This window comes from Pristiophorus japonicus, chromosome 16 (genome assembly GCF_044704955.1).
Source record: "Pristiophorus japonicus isolate sPriJap1 chromosome 16, sPriJap1.hap1, whole genome shotgun sequence".
Lineage (NCBI taxonomy): Eukaryota > Metazoa > Chordata > Chondrichthyes > Pristiophoridae > Pristiophorus > Pristiophorus japonicus.
In genome coordinates this window covers 107,701,331-107,726,905 of record NC_091992.1, presented here as the reverse complement: position 1 = coordinate 107,726,905, position 25,575 = coordinate 107,701,331, and the positions used below count along the sequence as shown (strand labels likewise).

Genomic DNA, 25,575 nt, shown 5'->3' with positions numbered 1-25,575 from the left:
CAAAATAGTCTTTAAGACTGAGCAAAATGGTCTCTAAGACGGAGATGGAATTGCAGACTGGGTGGCTTGGAAAAGTGAAGGTGTCGTGGAGTTAGGAGACTGGATAGCTAAAGGCCAGGCAAAGCTAGGGATACTCAGGCCAAGAGGGCACTAGAAATCCAAAGATTGAGCCGTGAAGAACCCTAGGACTGAAACTAGGACATCACAAACTCAGCGGCATAATAACATACCCCAGGCCCAGTCGGCATCATAGTGCCAAGGTCTGATCAATGGGACAGTTCTGCAGTTCAAAAGGATACCACAGAGTCAAGGCCTAGGCAAAGGGAGGGGAGGGGAGGGGAGGGGGGGTGGGGGGGGGAGGGGGAGGAACGAGGGCCTCTAAGTCCTGAAACGTCAGGTTGTTTTAAAATCTTTTACAACACAACCTGTTTCCATTCTAGGACACTGAAAGTCCTAAAAAGAGAATGTTATTTTTTTTTTGGAAATTTTTACAGTTTTTTTTTGCTCAACTCTTTGTTTGCCACTATTTTGTTGAGAGCTGTCAGTTCTTCTTACACCCATTGAAAACAACAAGAATGATTCAATGCATAACAAAAATGCACTTGACTGGGCAGTAACACTGTTACTGCCCCGGGAGGCATTCCCATTCATTTCAATAGGAGGGAAGGTCAGGGTGTGTTATAATCTATTGCACAAGGGTGGCAGCTAAAGGACTATATACAAGTGGAGTTATAAAAAGGAGGAGTTTGAGCGTACACATGGTATACAACGTACAATTCTTTTCCATATGGCAGTACTTGCGTACGTTCCACATCTTGTTTGCTGTAGGTGTGACACAAGGTTCTGTATTCCCAGAATCCGTAGATTTCAGCTTCTGAGCACCTCATTTAGTACAGTGCACCTGTGTCATGCCAGAGTCACTAGAATATAAGATGAAGGAAAGAGCTTGCACAGTTTGGCTTGGAGATAGTTCTGATAAATTTATTAGACAACAGATCTTTACTAGATTGAAATAGCAATCTATCCCCAAAGTAACATGAAAGCATTAATAATTTATCTTGTATAGCAATGTTTCAAGCTTGATGATGTACATGGACTTTTTTTTTGCATATATATAATATATACGTATTTTTCCACGCGAGGGATAGGGATATGCAGCAAAGAGAGATTTTTTTTTTCTCTTTGCAACCAGCGAGCTTACTGAACATTTTCAAGTCACAACTAGGTTCAGGTCAAATGCAGAGCAGAGATCCACTTGCATTGCACCTTTGGCGCATCTCAACCCAAGTCGCTCCATCCTTCTGAGAGAGATCGCTGATTAAGAACCAATTGTGCTCTATTGCGTTCTAGTAATTGGAAGCTAGTTTGAAACTGACCAGACTCACTGATGTTTGGGTTCTGAACAGCTATATCTGTGGCCTGGGTTTCAACCAGGTCCCTGGAGCAAACTCACTGTACTACCCAGCCACCATCAGACAAAGGAACATTGTTATCCCACCCACCCCCCCCCAACTTCTGCCTGGGATTTATTTGAACCCTAGTCCCACACATAAACAGACATTGTTTTAACACACTACAATACATAGTCCTCCATATATAGAGATGTTCTATATTATTTTTAATAATATAAATGAAGCCAGGACGTAGTAACTGTAGATTTGTACATAGACTGTTGTGTAGATTTAATGGTTTATATATTTGAAAGACAGCATGTATATAGCCCTAGAAGGGGATTGCTAGCTACTAAGGACAAATAAATACACTTTAAAAATTGCAGATTGCAAACAATTAAAAAGGTGTTTTGTAACCCCTTTTCATTGCAGTTGCCTTTGAACATTTTGCAGCAAATAGATGCGACTGTAGTTTATCAAAGTGCTTAGCAAGAAAGTGTTTAAAGCAAACACTAATCTCAACATATTTATAGGAAATACATATACAGTAAACCTTTTAAAATAGCTTGACGATGTGAATGGAATGCCAGCAAGGAAAGGTTAATATGATGGACCCTAGTAGAATATTATTACATTAGATTAACTCTATCAACAAGAATGATGAATTTCTGTACAAATCTGTTCCTGATAAAAACTATTTTTATACCAGATTGAGAAAGGGAGAAACAAGAAGTACAACAGAAATTTCAGTTACCTTTCTCTGTCAATGTTTGTATCTTTTGCTATTTGCAGTGCTTCTGAAAAGATGAGTTACATTTTGTGTATTTGACAAATTAAAGTGCACACTAGGATGTCTTTTCTTCTTGTGGTGTAACAGAGACAAGAACTTGATTGTGCACTGCTATGACACACACAGGGCAGTAACTTTATATTACGCAGACACAGATTACAATGTATGCGAAGGGGCAAAAGATAAAGAACATTTTCAGCAGTGGACCAAGCTGGTAATTCAGCAAAAAATAGTGAGATTAGGCGAAATTATTCCTCATATCTCATTACTCCTCAGTAAATTATTTTACAAACATGAATAGGTAATTTGCCAAAATGTAAAGATTTAATTTTAGCTATGTTTCTTTCATTATATTATCGAATGGATCCAATTACAATGAGATAATGGTTTGATTGGTGTATTATGAGTGGAGATATGGAAAACATGTCCAAAGTTGTGATAGCCCACACCTTTAATAAACAGAGGATACGCCAACTGTCAGCCATTTGATATGATGCATATTTCTGTAAACATGGCTGACTGGATAACTCCTGCCACAACTGACTCTGGTCAGCCGCTCAAGTTAGGTTGGCTAACTAGTCACATGGCTGCACTGACACATTTTACTTGTAGTAGGTTTACAATTTTAAAATATTAATGTGAATTTTTGTGGTCTGTTCCTCAAAGGAAATCAGTTGAAAGTGCTGTGTGTTTTTTCGTTGGTCATTGATATGTTAATACCAGTGAGTGCGAATTTTATTTGTGTTGATTTTTCTCCACACCATTGTTCTGAACATGGTTAGCATTTAAGATTAATGGTTTAGAGCAGGAACTGCTTGTGAATAGAGTCCCATCCTCCCACACTATGCTGGGCCTTGTCATATTGAAAACAACATGACAGGGAATCATTCTATGGAAAAGAATCTTTACTCGCAAGTATCTAAGACCTAAAATAATAACAACAAAAAAAATGACATTTCTACTTTTCACTTTGTGCACAGTGCACTGACATTATTTGCACAGGACAAATATGTTGGGTGTTTACCTATGAATTCCTATTTTTGCCCCACCACTAGCATATAGGTAGTTGGGATTGAGAAAAAGATTGCCAGAAAGTCAGCGGGGGCACCACAGAAGTGATTTTCCCAATTTTTTAATCACCATAGGTAGGGCAAAGTGAGCAGAGGTAGGACTTGCTCGCAGAGGACCCAAGCTGAGCTCACCGGGCATTTTGCATGGTTTTCCAGCATCCACAGTATTTTGCTTTTGTGTTGTGTTGGTGACTCCTGCACCCATCGAAACAGGAGCCCAAAAAACAGCTCTGGAGGGTATGCGCCTGTCTGAAACATATCGAGAGGAATGGAGACTTACCTTGTGTACGCAATCATCCGTCCATTCCTCCCATGGTCATACTCTGGTATGGTCACGAACATTGGGCTAGTGTGCCCTGTCCGCATGTAAAGCAAAATGTATATATATTCAAATAGCGTTGTGCAGTGTACATGGGACAGTCACAGAGTTATAATGCACCAACATGTGCGCATATTTACGGATGTGCACAAAAAAGGGAGAATCAGGGCATAAATGTTGTAAACACTGGGGTTAATTTGACCTTGTGGCTACAGTGTAAAATGGGCAATATCGGATTGGTTGGCCGCTATACCCCTCTCCCGACTTTTCTTTCCTGAGAGAGGTGTACAACGGACGGCCAATCCAATATCACCCGCTTTACACTACTGCCAAAAGTCAAAACTAACCACATTAACTCAAACGTGGAAAATGAATAAATAAAGCCAACAATGAAGATTTAACTCTGAGCACCATACGTGTATAAGCCCCTGCAACACGTGACTATATATGCCCTGTTTCCAAAAGCAGGTAGCAACATGCGAGGTAAAATACGAAAACTACAAATGTAGGCAAGACCAGATAAGATCAACTGAGCTTCTGACCAAGGAAGCAGAGTCTCGTGAGGAAAATAGTGTTTGAAATGACAGCTAGAAATATATTCTTAAAGTCGAAATAATACAGCAATGGGATAGTATTATAGTCTGAAATATGTTGAAGAGTTGATCCTAAGTGTGGAGTAAATTTGTCGGAGATCATTTTAAAAGGTAATTAAAAATTCTGTTGATTGTTTTCCCAGTTTTAACCCCCCTTTAATCCTATCCAGTGGAATTTACAGCTAACACATAGTGTAATATATTTTCTACAGCACACAATTCACATAATATTTCATCAGTAAACATTTATAAAGATGTCAGCTATTTTCTTTTCCCCAAAAAGTATAAACAGTGCCTTTTTAAAGCTATTTTTTTCTTTTTTTTTTGCAATATAAAAAAATGATTCATGGAATACTTATGTGCACATATTGAAAGTGTATAAAAGGATGAATACATTTCTTTCTAAGTCTGTTCCTACTCATTTTAATCTACGTATACGAAGACAATCATATGCTACTAATCATAATAAATACTCAGTTTTAAATACTTGAGTCAGGTTGACCTATAATGCACCATATTGCAATGGTTTTGGAGTATAATTTAACAGAATATATTTTGGCAGTAAAAAAAAATTCAAAACCTAAAATAAACTACACACAAATTTAAAAAAAAAACCTGTACAGCAAGCAAAACACAACAAGCATTAGGGTAACTCCTCAGTTTTGATTATGTCACCTTCATCTCACTATGAAACCTACACAACATTCAGAACATACCCTGCTCCAGTTAATCCTCAGAGATGTCAGATTTTGATAACATTCCACAAAACAAAATAGAATGTGATTCCAATTTTTTGATTCATTCACGCAGCCACAATCTCATATCATATTTAATAATCTAATCTCTTTACACAATTCACATTTTAGGGACCTTCCTCGGAGACAATAAATGATTAAAAAAATATAAAAACTTGCACTGGAAAAGGCTGGGATGTTCAGTACTCCAGGGAGACCTCACAGAACTGTGTTTGTTATAAAAAACAATACTTAAGACTAACAGATACAAAAATTCCAAATGGGAAAGACCTGTTTTTAAGCTTATTGTTTGCTAGCCTTCCTCCTATTTGAATGATGATTTTTCTAACAATTATAATGAATAGTTGTGGTCACAATATTAATGAGCCAAAAAGAAACGATATGCAGCTAATTCCTTTTCCAAATGTTTTAGACAGCTCTCTTTAGTAAACATACACATTTGAAATGTCAGAAGCCTCTTCTTAAGGTGATAAAGTGCTCATCAGGCAACTGCCTTCCATTTAGTAAATTGCAGTTACATTGAATTTCTGTAAGTTAGGCATGAATATTTGCATAATTGGTGTGAATAGGGGACCAAAAATTCTGATCTTGAAAATTCATAGTTAATAAATCCCTGCCCGTTAGCTGAGAGAATCATATAATTACGCAATGTAAAGAACTGTGTTATATATTATATGTTAGCCTATCGGAAGCTTTTTATGAATAATTTGAATGCCTTTAAAAACAGTTAACTATGCTGAATTACTAAAGGAAAAAAATAAGTTTCACATTTCTTTTCAGGAGACTAACTTTCGAGTTGTGTTTGAAAGCTTTTAACCAGTAACTGAACCGACTTCAATTGCTGGGGTCAGCTTATTTTATTAAATTGTGCTGTTAGCAACTGCAGAATGATCTAAGGAAATGGGATGACAATTAGTGAGGTGACAGCTCAGGAGACATATATAGTGTACTGAAGTAAATGAGGTTGGTATTAATCCCAAACACAGTGAGGAAAAGAGGAATGGAATGTAGAAAAAGAGGCAATGCTGGGCACAAGAGCACTGTTAACCTCCCTTACAGACACTGTACTAGCTGTGTTCAAAACACCCTATTGCCATAGGGGAATCTTATCTTAAATGCATGTTGCAATGAAGTGCCTCTTAAGTTGCCCGTTATCTGTTCACTGTGGCACGCTACCATTTGACTACAAGTGAAACGATGCTGAACCATAGAAAACTACCATGATTCAATGCCAACACAGCGGCTTGGCTTCCTCTCGAACCCTTTTAGTCACAGTGAGAAATGTTTACACAATGCCTCCACAAAAGAGGCATGAATTACAAATTTCACTATGTCAACTGGACATGCTCTATCTTTATTGGCGAAGACTATGTGAGGAAGTTATGGCATTTTAGCTTTTGATTTATGTTAAGGAACTATTATTGCACTGAAACTGATTGTTGAAGAAGTTAGACTGAAGCTGTCTGTGAGAATAAACTGTTTCCTTTCTCTATCAATCAAACGAGACTCAAAAATGAATAACATAGAAGGCTTTTAAAAGGCTCACTTCACACAATCATGGTTACGAGGGGCATGTTTCAATCACAGTTCTGGTTGACACTTCAATCCACCAGCCACACATGTGATGAGTTTTGTCAGACTGGCTAGCTGTTAGGTGACAGAGGAACTCACGATAATCTGGGGTGGGATTAGCCTAGGCGAAATTATATGTTGTGTAGGTTTTTCTTTCTGACTATCACCTTTAAAGCTGTGTACCCCGTTTCATACAAATTCTTGATCATTTAACTGAATTTAAAATCGACCATCCTGCAAATCTGACAGACTCACTTTAAAAAAAAAAAATTGGAATTAAAAAAAATTGCGGCCTAAATCCAGAGAGCTCTCTGGTTGGTGCGAATCTGTGAAATTGGCAAGGATGCCAATTTCAAAAGAAAACAATGTAGCTGTCAAGTCTTATTTTTTTTTCTGTTGTTTTCTTTTAAAGTTTACACATCAGAAATTTCTCAAAGTAGATTATACTGAGCAAAACTCAAGAAAAATTTGCAGTCACCACAGATAAAACATGTAATAAACACAAAAAAAAACATCTGAGGTAAAAATATCATGTTAACCAGAGAGTGTCAGCACAAAACATTACTGCATGTCGTGCCGAAACCCCCACAGTTTCTGAGAAGACGTTTCTAGCCCTGCTGGGTTTTAGTGTGTCTCTGAGTTTCTCTTGCTAGTACGGGGTGAAGCGACTGTACCCTCCTCTGTACAGGCTAGCCTGCAACATCAAAGATGAAAAAAAATCGAATAAATATTTTTTAATGTACGAAATGCTACAGCAACACAAGCCACAAATCTAATTAAGAGAATGAAGGGAGAAAAATCATCTTAATTAATGAAAGCTTTTAGCTAGCAGCTGCTCCGGAGATTTGCAAGATTTGAAACCACACGCACGTCACCTCGGCAAATTTAAATCATTTGTCTAAACGAAGGCATTGCGCTGATGAAGCTCAAGGGAGTGGCAGGCTTTTTTTTTTTTCTCTCTCTCCGCAAAACGGCTACAGAGGGCTTTGCCGCAATCAACATTCATTAATCTTAATGTTTTCTTTTTTTTTTGTTGAGGATCTCAAAATGGAAAATTGAATTTTTTTTCATCTGTGATGTTGGCTGCAAAGCTAGCTAAAAACCACGTGTATCAGTAAAAGTGTCCGCTAGAGTGAGTGTGAGAACTGAAAAAGAGAAACGGAAAAGAGACACACACACAGACAGAGAAAAGAGACAGAGGGAGAGAGAAACAGTCTGCATGTGTATGCATTTACACCTGACATTGATGATAATTGTGTAAAAAAAAAAGCCTAATCCCTAGGCCTTCATATGCTAATCAGCTAAATATACTGTATATATATCTTTATTATTTAAAAAACAACCTTATATTTTAATTAATTCCCTAGTTGACTTCCCCTCCATGATGGCCTCCTTGCACTGATGCAGTGGGCATAAGGGGACCTCACCTAAAGCATAGCTTCCAGTGCTATTGCTTATCAGTGGCAGGGTCTCGGGGATTGAATTAGAAAGAGCTTCTTGTATTTTTGTCTTGCTGTGATGAGAAGTCCCATCTGATTTTAAATGGAGAGAACTCATCACTGACAAGTAGGCAGGATGGAGAGTCACCCACTATTTATATCGTTATTAATTGGCGTTATCTAATTCTTTTAAATCGGAACTCTACCGATTCAAAACGTAATCGCCGCAAATCTATTTTCTGTGCATAGTGCCTTGATAAAAATGATAGGTTGCACTTTCAAATAATAGAAAGTAAGAAGTGAAATGAATAAGTATGCAGTAAAAAATTCTGAAATAAAAGTTGCTAAATTTAGAGCAATTGTACCTGTAGTTTAGGAGAAGCCCTCATTTTTCCCACTCGAAAGCTTAGTAAATAAAACTATTTTCTGTTAGTGCTCTTGCTTCTTCTATGACATCATCAAATATTGTGTTGTTAGGAGAGAAGTGTCAGAAAGACCATCTGTGAGGGGATTTGCCTAGGTTGGGGCATTGAACTTCCACCTTCCCACGAGTGCACTGCCTAACAGTAGAAACGAGTGACCAGCCATAGTTTGTAGCATCAATTAAATTTGTTTCTGACGTCCATGTTTCAGCTGAACATGAAGCAGGACCACGTCACATGGCACTAATGTTTAAAGATCTTTCTAAATCCAAATAAAAGCCATAATCGTTTGTGTGTGGGTTTTTGTGCATTCATATAGTTCCATGTACTTGAGACCGTGAGTAGTTGATCACATTGCGGTCATGTAGCTCACCTGTTCCCTGGGTAATAGAGTGAAGAAGATCCTTCCTGGTGCCAACAATTCTAGTTTCCAAACCTACACAAACAGCTTTGAATGATATCACTAGAGATCAGACCTGCCTAGATATTTGCATGCACTCCACTTCTGCAAGCATAGGACCAGAATTCTGAGATGCTCCAATATTCTAGCCACTGCCCCAGGATAAGAAATTGCATGCTGTTCTATCTGGGCCAAGAGTTTGGAATACAGTGGGATATGTGGGAGCTTCCCATAGCCTGTAGATGATGGGCAAAAATGAACGGTTGCAGCTGCACAAAATCCAGAGACCTTCCAGTTTGACTTTTTTGGAATTAGAAACCTCAGAAGCAAAACTGATCCAAACTGGAGAAAGTTCTGATTGGATTTGGTTTGACTAAATCCGTTTGGAATTTGGGTTCAGTTCAATGCTTAATCCCTACCTGGTAGGCCAACCAAGGACTGGCATTGACGGCATTCCTGGAGATATCTCTGAGATGAACCGTCCCACTCTCTCTAACGAGGAGGATGCCATGGTTGCAGGTGGTTAACATGGGGGAGGAAAGAAAATGGGGGAAAATGAGTGGGGGAACAAGAGATTCTCTAATTTGGCATGTTGAAATTACAAGACAAAGCAGGCAGGAGGCAAGAAATTTTTCACTAGTAATTACTAAAAGAAATACTAATGAGACTATTCAATGATGTCAGAGACGAGAGAGGACCAAGTCTAAGTTAGCTAGTTTTTCAGTAGCCAGCAGATTGCTTAATAACAGATTTCTCCCAAACTACATAATTTTTGGGGTGTATCAGAATTTCTTATAATTACCTTTTTGTTCCAATTCGAGAACCCAGAGGAGTTAACAAAGTCATTATTATAAAAGCCTAGGCACGCTCCCCCTGCAAAAGGTTAATAATTCACTTTCATTATCTTCATGTGTTCTTATGCATATATTTGAATCTGTGTGCATTTATGCTACATGTGTGGTCTCTGAAGCTGTGGGATACATTATTTGTCATCCCACTGCAATAGCATCTGTGGAAATGGCATTTTCTTCATGGGGTATGAACAGCTTTCTCATGACATAAAAAAATCTTAACGGCTATCAGTATGTAAATGTTTCAATGTAATTAAATTTAACATTTGAATAAATGTAACACTAGTTTATGAATCTGCATTGTTATTACCTGGTTGGTATAAACAAAACACACATTGGGCATCAGTGAGGGGATGTAGTTTCTCCCAGTGCTTTCCTGTGTATATCTCTGCGGATAAACGTACATATGTGACTTGTGCATCCTTTATGAATCAGATCTACAGATAGACAACCGCAGCTATTTTACCAGCAGTGATTTGTTCTTTCTTTTATCTGTAGGTTTGGTTCATATGTGTATGGAGCCACATACATCTATGGGTACACTGTTATACTGTAGAAATGATAACAGAAAACCTAGAAGTACTAAAGGTATTATCCATCTAAACGGTTCATTCCATAAAGGACTGTACAAGCATGTGCTTGAGTGCGTGTTTCCTCTCGATTTAGGGTGCAAGCAGTTTTAGTAGAATAACATGGGTTTTAGTGTTTTACTTAAAGATATAGCTGGATTTAAAATCTGTTTAGTTACTTGCCTATGGAGGTGATTACGATGTATTAAAAGTACAACCTATGTGTCCTTGTGAGCGTGCGCCTATGTGCGGACATATCTGCACAGACACATGCCCACATGGTACATGTTTGTGTTTGTTTCTGTGGGGAATGTCAGTTATTAACGGGTACGTGCAGTTATTGATGCTTACCATGGTCCCAACACTGTACGTTGCAGCGGGTGCAATAGTGTGGTGGTATGGGTCGGCTGCTGCATAGACTCGGCCATAACTGCAATATAAGGAGAAGTACATGTAACACATAGCCACATTAAGCATCACCAACTCACAAGGCAAACATAAGACTAAAGTGGTCGAAATTCAGTTTGTACCACCACTCGTTACCGCACGCGGGAGGCAGCCAACGGGCGGCAAAGGCCTACCACCCGCATGGTGACATCATCCAGCGTGCAACGCCTCCTTGGCGCCTCCATCGCGATATTTAGGTTGAACTTCGTCCTCCCTGGCAGGCGTTCTTTCAGCCTGGAAAAAGTGGTGAGTAAACAGCGGAACTCGGGCGGAATCGCCCAGAGAGCAAGGCAAGAATTTTTCTTTCTTTATTTCTTCATTGTTTCATTAGTTGTAACAATGGGGAAGTTTGTGCGTGGGGTCGGAGAAGTTTGAGTTTTTTGTTTCTTTCTTCCCGTTTTGCAGCTAGCATGGCGGTAGCCTGTCGTTGCAAAATTTAGTCAGCCTCCTGAGTTCCCACCCGAGGATGAGTGTGCATCACCACTTTTAAGCTCTGCTCTCTCATCTTTGGGCGTAAAAACTGAATTTGGCCGTTGGAGCCTGCACCAAATGCCTGGCGGTAAAATCAGCACCTCAGGTGGTGACACCGCCTCAAAAACAGCAGTCCCGAATTTCGACCCCTAAGTGTTCCCATTTTGATAGCACTTTGCTCACTCGAATCTGGTCAACAATTCCCGAGAGTGACAGTGGTTGCAGTTCAAGTACTGCCTGCCTCTTTTGCTACGACCAGCAGAGAATAGGAATGTGCAAGTCCAAGTAAAAGGATAAACAAAATCCTTTAAAGTAATTTTCATAAGCTAGAACTAAAAGTGAAAACTTTTAAAACACACCAGATCGAATTTGGCATCGTATCCAGCATCCCCAGCAGTTAGAAGGATCTTAGGCTCATGCACTCTGCTTTGGCATTTCCTCAACTGAAAACTAGTATCGTTACTGAAATATTTAACAATGAACTGATTTTGATCCATTGCAAGCCTAATGCACATTTATTTTGCTCGAGTTAACTGCTTTAATATATATTTATAATATTTCTCTGGTGATTACACTGGCGGTGTGAAGAATTTTACCCCATGGTTCCATTTACACAACACAGCTCCAAGCACTGCCATAGTGCAGTAATCATATTGGAGAGAAGTAGCTAACTATAAATTATCTGCTAGAGGGCACTCCAGTACAGAATTTTCAATTGAAATCTATTCCATTTGTGCATGTCCTACAGTTGAATGCTATCACTGGAGGCTTTTCTATTGAACTTACTAATCTTTTGCCACTTTTACCAAAAATAGCTGATGTACAAGTCACATTTTCAAATAAGTCCTACATCTTTTCAGGAGTCCAATTCCTTAACTGGTATCATATGTAAACGGGTTAAAGACTTTGTCCAAATAGCACACATAGGAATTGTACATGATCGCTTCAACACGTGCATACAAAAAGGCTCTTGGGGAATTTCAATCCTAATAGGATTTTTCCTGACAAAGGGAGTGTTACATAGAGGGGGTCATTTTTCTACACTCCCAGTAAGGAGCCTCAACCCTTAAGAGTGCACATTGGAACTTCAGGTATGCATGGCTCTAGATTTTCAGATCATTAACTTCAATGGCTGGAAAACTGTGGGTAACGTGCATCTGAATTTCCGACACACGCTTCCACTAGGCGAGGTACTCCAGTGGGAGAGGGCACTTGTAAATTTACCCCGAGTGCACTACAACCAAAACAACAACCTGCATTTATACAGTGTCTTTAATCTGGTGGAATGTCCTAAGGCATTTCGCAGAAGCACAATTAGATAAAAATGGACTCTGATCCAAAGAAAGCGATATTAGGAAAAGTTGTTGTGTATCTGTAAAGCATGCACTCCCAGCATCCCTTGGGAGCACTGTATAAAAGCTGGCCCCTAAGGCCTGTTCCTCACTCTGGAGTGTCTTATTAAAGACTGAGGTCACTGTTACTTTAACCTCCCTGTGTGCAGTCTCATCTGTGTGAGGAACACAATAACTGGCGACGAGAATACGAATCCAACGCAAAGATGCAGCAAACTGTGGGCATCCTGGAGAAGTTCTCGGAGGATGAGGACTGGGAAGCCTATGTCGAACGGCTAGACCAGTACTTTGTAGCCAATGAGCTGGATGGAGAAGGAAGCGCTGCAAAAAGGAGAGCGGTCCTCCTCACATTCTGCGGGACACTGACCTACAGCCTCATGAAGAATCTTCTGGCTCCGGTGAAACCCACAGATAAGTCATATGAGGAGCTGTGTACACTGGTTCTGGAGTATCTTAACCTGAGGGAGAGCGTGCTGATGGCGAGGTATCGGTTCTAAACGTGCCAGCGATCTGAAGGTCAGGAAGTGGCGAGCTACGTAGCTGAGTTAAGACGACTTGCAGGACAATGTGAGTTTGATGGCTACCTGGAGCAAATGCTCAGAGACTTCTTTGTAGTGGGCATTGGCCACGAGACCATCCTACAAAAACTTTTGAATGTAGAGATACCGACCCTCAGTATGGCCATTGCGATAGCACAGGCGTTTATGTCCACCAGTGATAACACCAAACAAATCTCTCAGCACACAAGTGCTAGCAATGTTCACAAATTAACTGGAACTGTGTTTGCGAGCAGAAATGTACAGGGCAGAACCCACAAGTCTGCAATTGCCAGCAGGCCTCAGGTGACCCAGATGACTCAGAGTCCGCAACAAAGGATGAATGCAAGGCAATTCACACCTTGTTGGCGTTGTGGAGGCTTCCATTCAGCCTATTAATGCCGTTTCAAAGGGTATGTTTGCAAGAGCTGTGGAACAATGGGGCACCTCCAACGAGCTTGCAAACGAGCCGCAAATTCTGCAAAACCTGCTAACCACCACGTGGCAGAGGAAGATCGGTCCATGGTGGATCAAAGCAATTTCGAGCCTCAGAGAAAGGAGGCAGATGCTGAAGTACACGGGGTGCACACATTTTCGACGAAATGTCCACCTATAATGCTAAACGTAAAATTGAATGGCTTACCCGTAGCCATGGAACTGGACACTGGCGCTAGCCAATCCATCATGAGTAAAAAGATGTTTGAGAGACTGTGGTGCAACAAAGCATTCAGACCAGCCCTGAGCCCCATCCACACGAAACTGAGAACGTACACCAAAGAGCTTATCACTGTCCTGGGCAGCGCCATGGTCAAGGTTACCTACGAGGGCATGGTGCATGAACTGCCAATCTGGATTGTCCCGGGCGATGGCCCCACACTGCTCGGAAGGAGCTGACTGGGCAAAATCCGCTGGAACTGGGATGGTATCCAAGTGCTATCACATGTTGATGAGGCCTCATGTACCCAGGTTCTTAACAAATTTCCTTCCCTTTTTGAGCCAGGCAGTGGAAACTTTTCCGGGGTGGAGATGCGGATCCACTTGGTCCCAGAGGCACGACCCATTCACCACAAGTCGCGAGCAGTACCTCACATGATGAGGGAGAGAGTGGAAATCAAGCCAGACAGGCTGCAACGCGAGGGCATCATCTCCCCAGTGGAATTCAGCGAGTGGGCCAGCCCGATTGTTCCAGTACTCAAAAGTGATGGCATGGTCAGGATTTGCGGCGATTATAAAGTAACTATTAATTGTTTCTCGCTACAGGACCAATACCCGCTACCTAAGGCAGACGACCTATTTGCGACGCTGACAGGAGGCAAGACGTTCACCAAGCTCGACCTGACTTTGGCCTACATGATGCAGGAGCTGGAGGATTCTTCGAAGGGCCTCACCTGCATCAGCATGCACAACGGACTGTTCATCTACAACAGATGCCCGTTTGGAATTCGGTCGGCTGCAGCGATCTTCCAGAGAAACATAGAGAGCCTACTGAAGTCGGTACCACACATGGTGGTTTTTCAGGACGACATTTTGGTCACAGGTCGAGACACCGCCGAGCACCTACAAAACCTGGAGGAGGTCCTCCAGCGACTGGATCGTTTCGGGCTGTGGCTGAAGAGGTTGAAATGCGTCTTCATGGCAACAGAAGTGGAGTTTTTGGGGAGAAAGATCGCGGCGCTCGGCATTCGGCCCACAGACGCCAAGACAGAGGCTATCAGGAATGCGCCCAGGCCACAGAACATCACGGAGCTGCGGTCATTCCTGGGACTCCTCAACTATTTTGGTAACTTCCAACCGGGATTAAGCACCCTTTTAGAGCCCCTACATGTGTTATTGCGCAAAGGTGAGAACTGGGTATGGGGAAAAAAGCCAAGTAATTGCTTTTGAGAAAGCCAGAAACATATTATGCTCCAACAAGCTGCTTGTATTGTATAATCCAGGTAAAAGACTTGTGCTAGCATGTGACGCATCGTCGTACGGAGTCGGGTGTGTATTACAACAAGCTAACGTTGCGGGGAATTTGCAACCTGTCGCCTATGCGTCCAGGAGCTTGTCTAAGGCCGAGAGGACCTACAGCATGATTGAGAAGGAAGCATTAGCGTGTGTGTTCGAGGTAAAGAAAATGAATCAGTACCTGTTTGGCCTCAAATTTGAGCTGGAAACCGATCACAAGACCCTCACATCCCTGTTCGCTGAAAACAAGGGGATAAATACTAATGCCTCAGCCCGCATACAAAGGTGGGCACTCGTGCTATCAGTGTATAACTATACCATCCGCCACAGGCCAGGAAGTGAGAACTGTGCGGATGCTCTCAGTAGGCTACCATTGCCCACCACGGGGATGAAAATGGCGCAGCCTGCAAACTTATTGATGGCGACGCAGCCCGCAGACTTGTTGATGGTCATGGAAGCGTTTGAAAATGATAAATCACTTGTCATGGCCCGCCAGATTAGGACTTGGACCGGCCAAGATCCTCTGCTGTCCCTAGTAAAAAAACTGTGTACTGCATGGGAGCTGGGCCAGCATCCCCGTTGAAATGCAAGAACCAATCAAGCCGTTCCAGCGGCGAAAGGACGAGCTGTCCATTCAGGCAGACTGTCTATGGTGGGGTAATTGCGCAGTGCTACCAAAAAGGGGCAGGGAGACGTTCATCTCGGATCTCCACAGCACACACCCGGGTATAATAATGATGAAAGCGATAGCCAGATCCCATGTGTGGTGGCCTGGTATCGACTCTGACTTAGAGTCCTGTGTACGGCAATGCAGCGTATGTGCTCAGTTGCGCAACGCGCCCAGAGAGGCACCACTAAGTTTGTGGTCCTGGCCCTCCAGACCATGGTCGAGGATCCATGTCGACTATGCGGGCCCGTTTCTCGGTAAAATGTTCCTGGTGGTGGCACGGCCTGCCTGACATACTGGTCAGTGACAACGGGCCATGTTTCACCAGTGCCAAATTTAAAGAATTCATGACCCATAATGGGATCAAACATGTCACCTTGGCCCCGTTTAAACCAGCCTCCAATGGGCAGGCAGAGCGGGCAGTACAAACCATCAAACAGAGCCTGAAACGAGTCACAGAAGGCTCATTCCAAACCCACCTGTCCCGAGTAGGGCTCAGCTACCGCACAAGACCCCAGTCGCTCACAGGGGTGCCCCCAGCTGAGCTACTCATGAAAAGGACACTTAAAACCAGACTCTCGCTGGTTCACCCCAACCTGCATGATCAGGTAGAGAGCAGGCGGCAGCAACAAAATGTAAATGATGGTTGCGCCACTGTGACAAGGGAAATTGATCTGAATGACCCTGTGTATGTGCTAAACTATGGACATGGTCCCAAGTGGATCGCGGGCATGGTGATAGCTAAAGAAGGGAATAGGGTGTTTATAGTCCAACTGGACAATGGGCAAATTTGCAGAAAGCACCTGGACCAAACGAGGCTGCAGTTCACAGACTGCCCTGAACAACCCACAGCAGACACCACCTTTTTCGAGCCCACAACACACACCCAAATGATCAACGACACCATGCCGGAGCAGGAAATCGAACCCATCACACCCAACAGCCCAGCAAGGCCAGGCTCACCTAGCAGCCCTGCAGGGCCAACAACACGCCAGCCCAGCGAGGGCACAGCCAACACACAAGAACAGACATTTGTACTGAGGTGGTCCACCAGGGAAAGAATGGCTCCCGACCGCCTTACCTTGTAAATAGTTCTCACTTTGACTTTGCGAGGGGAGTGATGTCGTGTATCTGTAAAGCATGCACTCCTATGTTCCGCCACCAGGTAGCTCATCCCCTGAAGTGCCAAGAGATGCTAGCATTCCTTAGGAGCACTGTATAAAAGCTGGCCCCTAAGGCCTGTTCCTCACTCTGGAGTGTCTTAATAAAGACTGAGGTCACTGTTACTTTAACCTCCCTGTGTGAAGCCTCATCTGTGTTAGGAACACAATAAAAGTGACCAAAAGCTTGATCAAAGAGATAGGTTTAAGGAGTGTGTCTTAAAGGAGGTGGGAAGATTGATGAAGGGTATTCTAGAGTGTGGGGCTGAGACCTAAACAGCTGATGGCCCGTCCACCAATGGTGGTGTGAAGGGAGAGGGCAATGCACAAGAGGTCAGAGCTGGAGGAATGGAAACTTATTGGGGCTGCTGGAGGGATTACAGAGATAGGGAGGGACGAGACCACGTTGGGACTTAAACACGAGGATGAACATGTTAAATCGGAAGCGCTAATGTCTGAGAGCCAATGTCGACCAGTGAGGATAGGGATTGTAGTTGAGCAGAATATGCTGCAGCACAGGGCATGGGAGGCAGAGTTTTGAATGAGCTGAATTTTAGAGTGTGGAAGATGAAAGGCTAACCAGGAGAATACTGGAACGGTCAAATCTGGAACCGGCAAAGGCATGAGGTAGTGAGCGGAGGTTTTGCAATATTTCGGAGGTAGAAGTAGGTTGTCTTTGTGACAAGGAAGCTATGAGGTTGAAAGCTGAACTCAGGGTTAAATAGGACACAAGCTGCACACTAACCTAAGGTAGCCAGAGGGCCTGAAGCCGGCTTGCTCGCAGGACTGCAATGTTCACATTGATGCAGATCACAGACAATTCAAACACAAATATGAAGCCAGTAATAACCTGTGTGGTGAATCCAGCTTATGTCAGGATCGCATTGGGATTTGAATGACTGATTGTGCCATGTTAATTTTGAATAGGTTTAAAGTGGTTTAAATTGCAGTTAGATATGTAAATTGGGTTATTTATGTAGCCTTATAATGTGTGAATATTAGTGAAAATACTTTATGCATTTCTGTGAAATTCCATTACCTGCCGTTTTAATAGAGGGAGTAACTTATTTAAAATAAACATGTTAATGCCTCAGTTAAAGTAGCAAAATAATTTGATAAGGCATGCTAATATTCACACAGTGTGAATTTGGCTGTGATTAAAAATGATTTTCATTTTTTGGGCTCCATGTGTCAGACAATGAAATTGGAGATATTGTGACAAAATTGGCAGAATGTATCAAACTTGGGGGGTATCGCTAATAATGTGGAGGATTGAACCAAAATACAGAAAGACATAAACAGGCTTGCAGAGTGGGAGGATGAAATGCAATGTAGAAAAAAAAACGTGAGGTGGTTCAATTTAGTTGAAGGAATAAGGAGGCCACGTATTCTTTGGAAGAAAAGAAACTAAATGGGGTAGAGGAGCTAAGAGATCTGGGAATAGAGATACATAAATGGCTAAATGTAGCAACACAGGTCAGTAAGGCCAGAAAGAGTGTAAACGTAGTACCGGGGTTCATTTTTAGATGAATAGAATGCCAAAACAGGGAAATAATGTTCAATTTATATAGAACTTGCTTAGACCACATTTGTAGTACTGTGTGCAGTTCTGGTGCTGGAACCTTCCACCTTTTTAAAGTTTTTCTCTGCTGCAACCCATGCGGCAAAGGTGCCATCGATATTCGGCACTTCGGCGGTTTCTTTTGGCTCAGGGCGGAAGTTGTGGCAGCTGAGGGTGGGAAGATGCCCTTAAATGGCAAACACTGGGCCACCAGGGAGGGGTTCGGCCGGGCCAGTGGCCTGGCACCCAAGAGGGTGTGCCAGGCTGCCTGTTGGTGGCCCGGCCGAACACAGGGGCATAATTGTCCGGCCGACCTGGCAGTCGGCTGACAAAAAAAAAAATAACATGGCGGCTGCAGCAGTGTGCCCTCCCCTTCAAGGACAGTCGGGCCGCCATGCCACGGAGAGCGCGCCGACAGCAAAAGCTGTCGGGGGCACCGATCAGCGGCGGGCCCACTCCTGCGGGGCAATAAAGGAAAGGGCCATTTCCCGAGGGGCAATATTGCGAGGGAGTCTCCGCCAGTCGGTAAGGGGTTAACACGTGCACTCCGTGGCGAGAAAACAAGTGGAGGGGTCCCAGGCACACAAAGGGCAATTTACAAAATGGCGGCCCCTCCGCAGAGAGTCAGGCAGCCATTCCACACCGCCTCGTGGCCACCGCTTTCAAGTGGCGAGAAGCCTTATCGGGACAGGCAATTTTGGCCCCCTGCTCGCCATACTATACAAAGAATAATGAATCACTGGGGAAAATGCAAAAAAAGATTTACAAGGATGTTAGCAGAATTGAGAGGGTGCAACTATCAGGAAAGATTGAGCAAGCTGGGGCTCTTTTCTTAAAGCAAAGCAAAGATCAAGAAGAGATCTAATAGAGGTTTTTAAAATTATGAAGGGGTTCAATTCGGTGAATGTGGGGCAACTGTTTCCAGCTGTGGTTGAGTCCAGACCAAAGGAGGCATAAATATAAAATAGCGACAAACAGATTAAATAAAGAATTTAGGAGGAATTTTTTCCCACAGAGAATGGGGAGAATGTGGATCTCACTGTCACGTGGTCTGGTTGAAGCAGTTGATGAATCTATGGGGAAGCTTGATGCATAAATGAGAGAGAAGGGACGAGAAGCAGGGATGGAAAAGGTAATTAAAATAGGAGGAAGCTTGTGTGAGGAGTATAAACATGGGCATAGGCTAGTTGGGCTGAATGGATTATTTCTGTGCTGTCGATGCTATGTAATACCGCCTAAGACCGCTCAAAATGGAGGAAGAGCATCCGGGAGGGCGCTGAGCACCTCGAGTCTCATCGCCGAGAGCATGCAGAAATCAAACACAGACAGCGGAAGGAGCGTGCGGCAAACCAGACTCTCCATCCACCCTTTCCTTCAACCACTGTCTGCCCCACCTGTGACAGAGACTGTAATTCCCGCATTGGACTGTACAGCCACCTGAGAACTCACTGTTAGAGTGGAAGCAAGTTGTCCTTGATTTCGAGGGACTGCCTATGATGATGATGATGAATGTAATTCTATCGGAATATAACACACGTCATTTTCTGATCAAGATGGCAGGCAGTTGACCTGCTCCCTGTTATATGTTATCACAGAGCCAGTGCCTTGGACCAGTTACTGCTCCATTTTCACACCCTGCCCTGGGGCTTCTCATCTGCTTGGCACCTCCTTCATGTAGCATGACAGAGATCACAATTCCCTGACTAACTTCCTTAGCATTCCACAGCATAGAGCCATGTCTTTATTGCAAACGTGGGAGGAGGGTAAACAATGCTGATGAATGGACACTGGCTCTTGCTTACATTAAACAATTTCCGTAGTTCACAATCTTTTTAAAGACAGAGAGCCAGATAAGAGGGCCTGGACAGACCATGAGCATGACAATATTCTTCTAAATTTAGACTTATTTAGATACCATTGTTTGCTTTTAGTAATGCATGGAATTATAACAGATGCAATTAAATACAGGCCTTACAAAAGAAAATTGATGACATAATGATATCTCTATTTTATTTTATTACCTTCATACTCTCCTCACGAGCGGGATGGTCTCAATAGTGGATTTCAATATGGCTTCCATTCATATCATTCTATATCAACCAACAGTTGAGGGAAACATGGACAAGCCATGTTTAGCACCATTTGCACTCTTGGAAAGCACATTACAACAGTGACTACACCCCAAAAGTTCTTCATTGGCTGTAATGTGCTTTGAGACGTCCGGTGGTCGTGAAAGAAAGACTTGCATTTATATAGCGCCTTTCACGACCACCGGATATCTCAACGTGCTTTACAGCAAATGAAGTACTTTTGGAGTGTAGTCACTGTTGTAATGTGGGAAACGCGGCAGCCATCTTACGCACAGCAAGCTCCCACGAACAGCAATGTGATAAAGACCAGATAAACTGTTTGTTATGTTGATTGAGGGGTAAATATTGGCCAGGACACCGGGGATAATTCCCCTGCTCTTCTTCGAAATTGTGCCATGGGATCTTTTATGTCCACCTGAGAGGGCAGACGGGGCTTTGGTTGATGTCTCATCCGAAAGATGGCACCTCTGACAATGCAGTGCTCCCTCAGTACTACACTGAAGTGTCAGCCTAGATTTATGTGTTCAAGTTCCTGGAATGGGACTTGAACCCACAACCTTCTGACTCAGAGCCACAGCTGACGTTATGAAAGGCGCTAGATACATGCAAGTCTTTCTTTCTTTAACAGTCTTTAGTAATGGGGGATATATATTATCTCCGTCTCTCTGTCAGTTCTCTCCCTTCCTACTTCCATCAGAGGGAGGCTTACTTTGCTAATGTCTCTCTTCCATCTACGTCTCACACTTGTATAAATTTAATTTGTATAAAATGGGCAAAGAAATAGAACTCTGTTTAAAGGTCACATATATAAAATGGGATTGTATTATAAAAGGAAGAAACTGCACAGAAAGAGAGAGAACACAAAGCTGAGAAACAGTAAGTAATATTGATCCTGTAATCTTGTATTTTTCTTTCCTGTATGGTGTGATGGAGTCAAATGTCCAATGTTGGCAGGAGTAATTTAAATGTACAATTCACATGGTGGAAGCAGGTAGTTTGATAAAGTAAGGAAATATGGGTACAAAATAAATAAAAAGTTGTGTAAACTATACAAGGAGCAATTTAAGAATATACTAAGCAATTTAAGAATACATCAAGAATACACCAAGGTGACAGATTAGGAAAAGGGGAGGTGCAACAAGACCTGGGCATCATGGTACATCAGTCATTGAAAGTTGGCATATAGATACAACAAGCGGTGAAGAAGGCAAATGGCATGTTGGCCTTCATAGCGAGACAATTTGAGTATAGGAGCAGGGAGGTCTTACTGCAGTTGGACAGGGCCTTGGTGAGGCCACACCTTGAATATTGTATACAGTTTTGGTCTCCTAATCTGAGGAAGGACATTCTTGCTATTGAGGGAGTGCAGCAAAGGTTCACCAGACTGATTCCTGGGATGGCAGGACTGACATATAAAGAAAGACTGGATCGACTAGGCTTATATTCACTGGAATTTAGAAGAATGAGAGGGGATCTCATAGAAACATATAAAATTCTGACGGGATTGGACAGGTTAGATGCAGGAAGCATGTTCCCGATGTTGGGGAAGTCTAGAACCAGGGGTCACAGTCTATGGATAAAGGGTAAGCCATTTAGGACCGAGATGAGGAGAAACTTCTTCACTCAGAGAATTGTGAACCTGTGGAATTCTCTACCACAGAAAGTTGTTGAGGCCAGTTCGTTAGATATATTCAAAAGGGAGTTAGATGTGGCCCTTACGGCTAAAGGGATCAAGGGGTATGGAGAGAAAGCAGGAATGGGGTACTGAAGTTGCAAAAATGATCAGCCATGATCATATTGAATGATGGTGCAGGCTCGAAGGGCTGAATGGCCTACTCCTGCACCTATTTTCTATGTTTCTATGTTGGTGTGATCTCACTACAAGAGGAAAACAGGAATTAAACCCTGAGGCAAAAGCTGGTTCAATATATAGGAAAAGTCATCTCATGATATAGGAGCACTGGAGGAGCCAGTCTAAACTCGAATCAAGACATGGAAATGTTTATTCAAATGATCTCTCTAAATTCACTAAAACAATTTGATTTGACTGCTGTACAAATGAATATTACTCAGTTATTAAATACTAATGATACATTTTTCCTCATAGATCTGGAATTTGAATTTGGTTAAAATAATTTGCCGTGATGTAAATTGAAATGAGTTGTTTTTGAGATTAAAAAAAAAATCTTGCTCATAAAGGCCTAAGTGCCGAAATTGCCCACCGCCTGAAACGAGGCACACTATCGGTTTCGATGTGTTCTGGTCGCCCCATGCATTGGAGCGGCCTAACCGTCGCAATTCAGCACTTCGGGGAGTTTCTTTGGATCAGGATTTTAGTGGCTTCATCAAGGGGGGCGTGGAAGTGGGGGCGGGGCGGAGTAGCCGAGGCTGTCAGTCATCGCGCAGGCGCGTCGTAACGTCTCTCCCCTGCCGCTAAAGGGGAGGGCCGCTGCTAACTCTACAGCCATTTTAGTGGCAAACACTGGGCCACCGGGGAGAGTTTCGGCCGGGCCTGCGGCCTGGCACCCAAGATAGGCTGTGCCGCCATGCTACCGAGAGCGTACCAACAGCAAAAGCTGTTGGGGGCTGATCAGCGGCGGGGCCGCTCCCGCCGGGCAATTCTGGGAAAGGGGCAATTTCCCGAGGGGGTCCCCCACCAGTCAGTAAGGGGTCGGCACGGGAAAACTGGCGGAGCAGTCCCGGACACTGTTCCAAAACCAAGGAAGGTCAATTTCCGAAATGGCGACCCCTCTGCGGAGACTCGGCGGCCATTCCGTGCCGCCCCATGGCTGCCACTTTCAGGTGGCCAGAGGCTTTACTGGACGGGGCAATTTCGGCCCCCTAGGCTTTCCACCTGAACTCCCCCACCCTTTGTTTGGAGCACGTCTCCAGGAGGTGTGGGACCTCTGCCTGCCCTGGACATGACCAACTGACCCTGGGTGCCGTTCTGATCCTGGGACAATGAATGTGAAGGAGGTGGGATCTACAGACTTTGCTGGGGAGTTACAGCAGTCTGGGGTGGGGGCGGGGGTAAGACTTGTTGCAGTAGTCCCGCAGCGAGCTGCCTGAATAGGAAAAAAATTCTTCTGTATAAATGAGAATTATTAATCGGGCATGTGCATGCAAAGCACTTGCCCCAGCTCCTCTTCAGTTTCTGCACTAGGACTTCCCTTCCACTGATTTCTGAACCCTGCACACTGGGCCTAACAGTTCACCCTCGTCCAGCTTTCCAAGAGTGCAAATGGTGCTTTTCCCTCAATTGTATGTATCTACTATGCGCCGAGCCACCTATGAATGAATGCAGTTCCCCACCCTAGATTAACTGGCAATGAACTGCGGGGAGCAGGGATGCAACAGAGTGTATCTCCATGTTCGTTTCTAGCTCTGCTTGTCAGGGGTAGATGGAAACGCTCGACCAACTTGTTTGAGCACATAAATTGCACATAGTTGGACTGTGTTTTAAAGCCTAGTACAAGCCATATAGACCAGGAAGTTCTCAGGTTCAATCTTCGGTCTGTGCAGAGTTAACTGGAAAAAGGAGGGGAAAAATGGCCATTTCTGAATGGTCTCCAGTAAAGTGTGTTGGAAGATTCGCACATGTGGAAATCTGGTGAGAATTAGATTGGGCTTGCATGTGATATCCCCCATGGTCTGCTGACACTCACTGTCAAGGATCAGAAGTGAAGAAATGACTACTTAGAGGAGGCACTGCAGCGCTACCGACATCTGTGGAACCATACCCAAGTAAGGAGTTGGCACTTTCAGGAAAGAAAGGGAACAAAGGGGAGGAAATTGGAACATAAATATAAGAAAATCCTGAGCATAACTACACAGTGCCATAGAAACAGCTTCTCAATAAAGGTGACGGACGGCATGCGCTTTAGGAGTCACTATTAAATGAAATCTTTCCTTGTCCCAAGAGTTGAAAGCCAGTGGTCTCCGAGTGTAGCAGCAGTTTGAAAGAGTCCGGATAAATTTATCTTTTCATTATGTTCTTGTTATGAGCCAATAAATAATTTTTAATTATACATTTTGTTTCAAACCCATTTAAAAATCACAGCCTCGCCTTCAGCAAGGCCTGCTCCAGTAGTTTCCCTTTTGACAGACTCCACTGACGTGCATTAATAAAACGAGTGTGTGCCTGCAAAGGCCCGTGCCTTCAGTTACAGCAGGATTCCACAATTTCATCTTTCTTTGTTCAAGAAAAAAAACTTTTTTAAACTGCAAATGTATTGATTTGCGTGATTGCCAGCAAACAAGCCAACATCTCGGATACTTCTTTAAAGTGAGAGACTGCAAATGAGGTCTGTGTGCTGCAGATAACAAGGCTGCAGCAAGTGACAAAGCAGCCGTGGCTCGGAGGGAGGGAATTCTGAGGGAATCAAGTCGATCGCGCTGCATATGATGTAATACTTTGAATGTTATACACAGTTAAATCAATCATCTTTCCACTCAGAGGGACTTGTGTGAAAGGGCGAATGGCTGCGATATTTTAAAAGCAGGAAAACACCTGCATTTGAATAAATTCACATCTTTTTTTCATCTGGGAGAATCCTTTAAAACTGTGTGCGCTTCAAATTGGCAAATTAATTTAATGTGATACAGATAGTCATCAGATTCTCTGAAGGAAGACTGTCATCTTGAAAGGGGAAACCGAAACACGCCACAGAAAATATTAAACATAGTAAACATAATTCCATAGCCTGTTTATATGCAGTAGCACCTTGTCCAGAGCTGTGTGGAAATTCTGAAAACAAAAATAGACAGGAACCGATTACCGTGTTTAACAAGCCAGAACTGAGGTAGCATTTCCTGGCTTATCATTTGAACAGGGGTGTAGCATTTTCCCATTGGTGCAATTCCCGTTTCCAAAGATTTTTGGAAAATTATAAGTTAATGTCTCCATCCCTTCTTCAGTATTCTTGGGAGGCTCACCATCTAGTGATGGTGACTTCTAATTTTAGTTCCATTAACTTTTTTTTAATATGGTTTCCTTTTGAATATTGATCTCCAGTAGTGACTCATCCACGTCTTCCTCAGGCACTCTTACATTTCCACGTTCACCTTCCTCTGTATACATTGTTCTTGTGGGCAGCTACGCAAGATTTGGATTTCATCACTTTAGAGATTTTGGAAAATGAATGTGTGACCCCTTTGTTGGTGCCCGTAC

The 25,575-nt window shown here is 43.0% G+C and overlaps 1 protein-coding gene across 5 annotated transcripts in view; it reads right to left on the bottom strand.

Annotated features, from left to right (window-relative positions):
- Window positions 1-430: 430 nt before the first annotated feature.
- rbfox3a (RNA binding fox-1 homolog 3a) overlaps window positions 431-25,575 on the bottom strand; it is a 173,127-nt gene continuing 147,982 nt past the window's right edge. For 4 of the 5 annotated variants that reach the window (XM_070858204.1, XM_070858202.1, XM_070858203.1 and 1 more), the window contains 2 exons: window positions 10,523-10,601; window positions 7,140-7,184 (listed from right to left, as the gene is read on the bottom strand). In XM_070858204.1, coding sequence (XP_070714305.1) covers window positions 7,140-7,184; window positions 10,523-10,601 — 124 coding nt within the window. Of the gene's footprint in view, window positions 921-3,531; window positions 3,608-7,139; window positions 7,185-9,170; window positions 9,244-9,912; window positions 9,991-10,522; window positions 10,602-25,575 lie in introns of those variants that run through there. The other variant, XM_070858201.1, reaches the window with a different exon arrangement.